Source organism: Austrofundulus limnaeus, unplaced genomic scaffold (assembly GCF_001266775.1).
Source record: "Austrofundulus limnaeus strain Quisiro unplaced genomic scaffold, Austrofundulus_limnaeus-1.0 Scaffold441, whole genome shotgun sequence".
Classification (NCBI taxonomy): Eukaryota; Metazoa; Chordata; class Actinopteri; order Cyprinodontiformes; family Rivulidae; genus Austrofundulus; species Austrofundulus limnaeus.
The window spans coordinates 33,333-35,479 of NW_013952843.1; the positions used below are offsets into that span (position 1 = coordinate 33,333).

At 41.3% G+C, this 2,147-nt stretch overlaps 1 protein-coding gene across 3 annotated transcripts in view; it reads left to right on the top strand.

Moving 5' to 3' along the window:
* cacna1bb (calcium channel, voltage-dependent, N type, alpha 1B subunit, b) overlaps positions 1 to 2,147 on the top strand; it is a 22,823-nt gene that overhangs the window by 17,510 nt on the left and 3,166 nt on the right. For all 3 annotated transcript variants that reach the window (XM_014024827.1, XM_014024826.1, XM_014024828.1), the window contains 2 exons: positions 1,106 to 1,361; positions 1,558 to 1,781. In XM_014024827.1, the coding sequence (XP_013880281.1) occupies positions 1,106 to 1,361; positions 1,558 to 1,781 (480 nt within the window). The remainder of the gene's footprint in view (positions 1 to 1,105; positions 1,362 to 1,557; positions 1,782 to 2,147) is intronic.

Sequence of the window (2,147 nt, forward strand, 5' to 3'; positions counted from 1 at the left end):
ATTATGCTGAGTCAGGCTTGATTTTAGTAATCTTTTCCTGTTGAATCAATAAATCAAATCAAATCAATAATAAAAATGTGCTCTTACTAACAGTGCTGGATGTGTCTGGCACCGTGTGTGTGTCTTTAGCAGCTAAACTTCAAATTAGGTGAATTAGGTTAGAATATTTAAATGATGAATACAAAAATTGATTATGTGTAAAATATGGTAGAGAAAGTATTTGTTTGACTAACTTCAAAGAGTATAAATGAAAAATACAAACTCGATCAAAGAAATACTTTTATTCTGAATAGAAATGCTTTTATTCTGAAAGGGGTTTGAATTGGCCAGTTTGCCACAGATGTTCCTGCCCACCTTCAAATTAAACCAACATTAACTAACAGGTGTGTGTGATTGTGTCAGTCCCACCTGCCTTCTATTAGAAGAAGACTGACAGTTGTCTTAGCGGTTAGCGTTAGCTTTGACTAATGTTTTATGTAGTTAGCAGTTAGCGTTAGCTTTGACTAATGTTTTATGTAGTTAGCAGTTAGCGTTAGCTTTGACTAATGTTTTATGTAGTTAGCAGTTAGCGTTAGCTTTGACTAATGTTTTATGTAGTTAGTAGTTAGCGTTAGCTTTAACTAATGTTTTATCTCTTTAGCTGTTTAGCATTAGCTTTGACTAATGTTTTATCTGTTTCATGTTAGTGGAGCTAATATCCTTGTTTAGCGGATTAGCAGTTAGTGAAGCTAACTGGTTAGCTGTGCCCACCACTGTCCAAAAGCAAAGAGGTTAGAACTCTAAATCTGAAAGGATTACGCCAGTTTGTACTTACACTACAAAGTAATACTTGGAGTTTTATGTATCAGGAGAGTGGAAAGCGAACAAATAGCTGCACAATTTATTCAGAATTAAAACTGAAGGTCGGTGTCAACCCCACCAATGCTTCTCTGTTTCTTGATTGAATAAATGTGTTGATTTTTCTTCGTCTTTCTACGTTTTAAAAAAAAAAAAAAAAAAAAAGGGCAGTAACTTTATTGATCCAGTACAAAGATTCGGGTGAAGCCGCCTCCTCCGAGGAGTCCGTTTTATCTTTCTCACCTGGCTTCTTTCTCCTCGCTATCAGCCGATCGTCGACCTCAGCCCCATGAGGCGTTCAGCGTCCTCGCTGACACCACAGCGCCACCAGCAGGAGGAAGTCGGGCTGAGGAGCTACGACCTGGAGCGCGTGCATCGGACYCAACCTCCCGCAGACCCGGAACAGGTCCAGGTCCAGGACAGAGCCCACCACCATCACCACCACCACCGCTGCCATCGACGGCGGGACAAAGACAAGAAGCCTTTAGAGAAAATGTTGTCGGTGCCGCCTTCCAGTACCGTCGGTGAATATTTGAACTTTTTATTAAAAACAATTCATTTTCACCTGTTTCAGAGGTTAAATTGGAGATTTAAATTCTTTCTTCTTTAAGCAGCAGAGTCTTTGTCACAGTCTTTATTACAGGTCGTCTGGTGAAGAGATATCTGAAAACTAGAATTATTCACAACAGTATAAATGACAACCTGGTTACCACCTTGCAGGTTCCTTTACGGACCCCMCAGACGAAGACTTGTCCGGAGAGCGAGTGAGGGAGCGGGAACGCAGCCGTCCCCAGGAGAGGAGGCACCACTCCTCTGCAGGAGAGAAGCAGCGGTACTACTCCTGCGAGCGTTACGGCAGCAGGGAGCAGTGTCACACCAGGTCAGCCGGTCCCAGCCGGTCCACGTCTCCAGGGGAGGGTCAGGACTCTGAGTTCCTCAAACAGGTCAGTAACAGGAAGTGGTCCTCACAGCTGGACCCTGAAGAGGTCCTAAACCTTGTTGTTGGTCATTAGGGACTGCTCRGACTTGGTGCTGACCTGGGGGTAGATCTGTCCGCGGCCGATTTTTCTGCATTTYTATGCTACTTACAGCTTTTTCAGCTACTTTTTAGCTATTTTTGGCTGCTTTAGCTGTTTTTCCAACAAGTTGAAACTTTTTTTGTTATAATTTATTTTCTAATAATTTCTGCTTTTTTCTGCTTTTTCAGCTATTCTTCTGTTAATTTAAACATTTTTAGCAGATTTTTTTCTAATTTCAGCTGTTTTCTATCTCTTTAGCTACTTTCTTTATTTCAGCAAATTTAAGTGTTT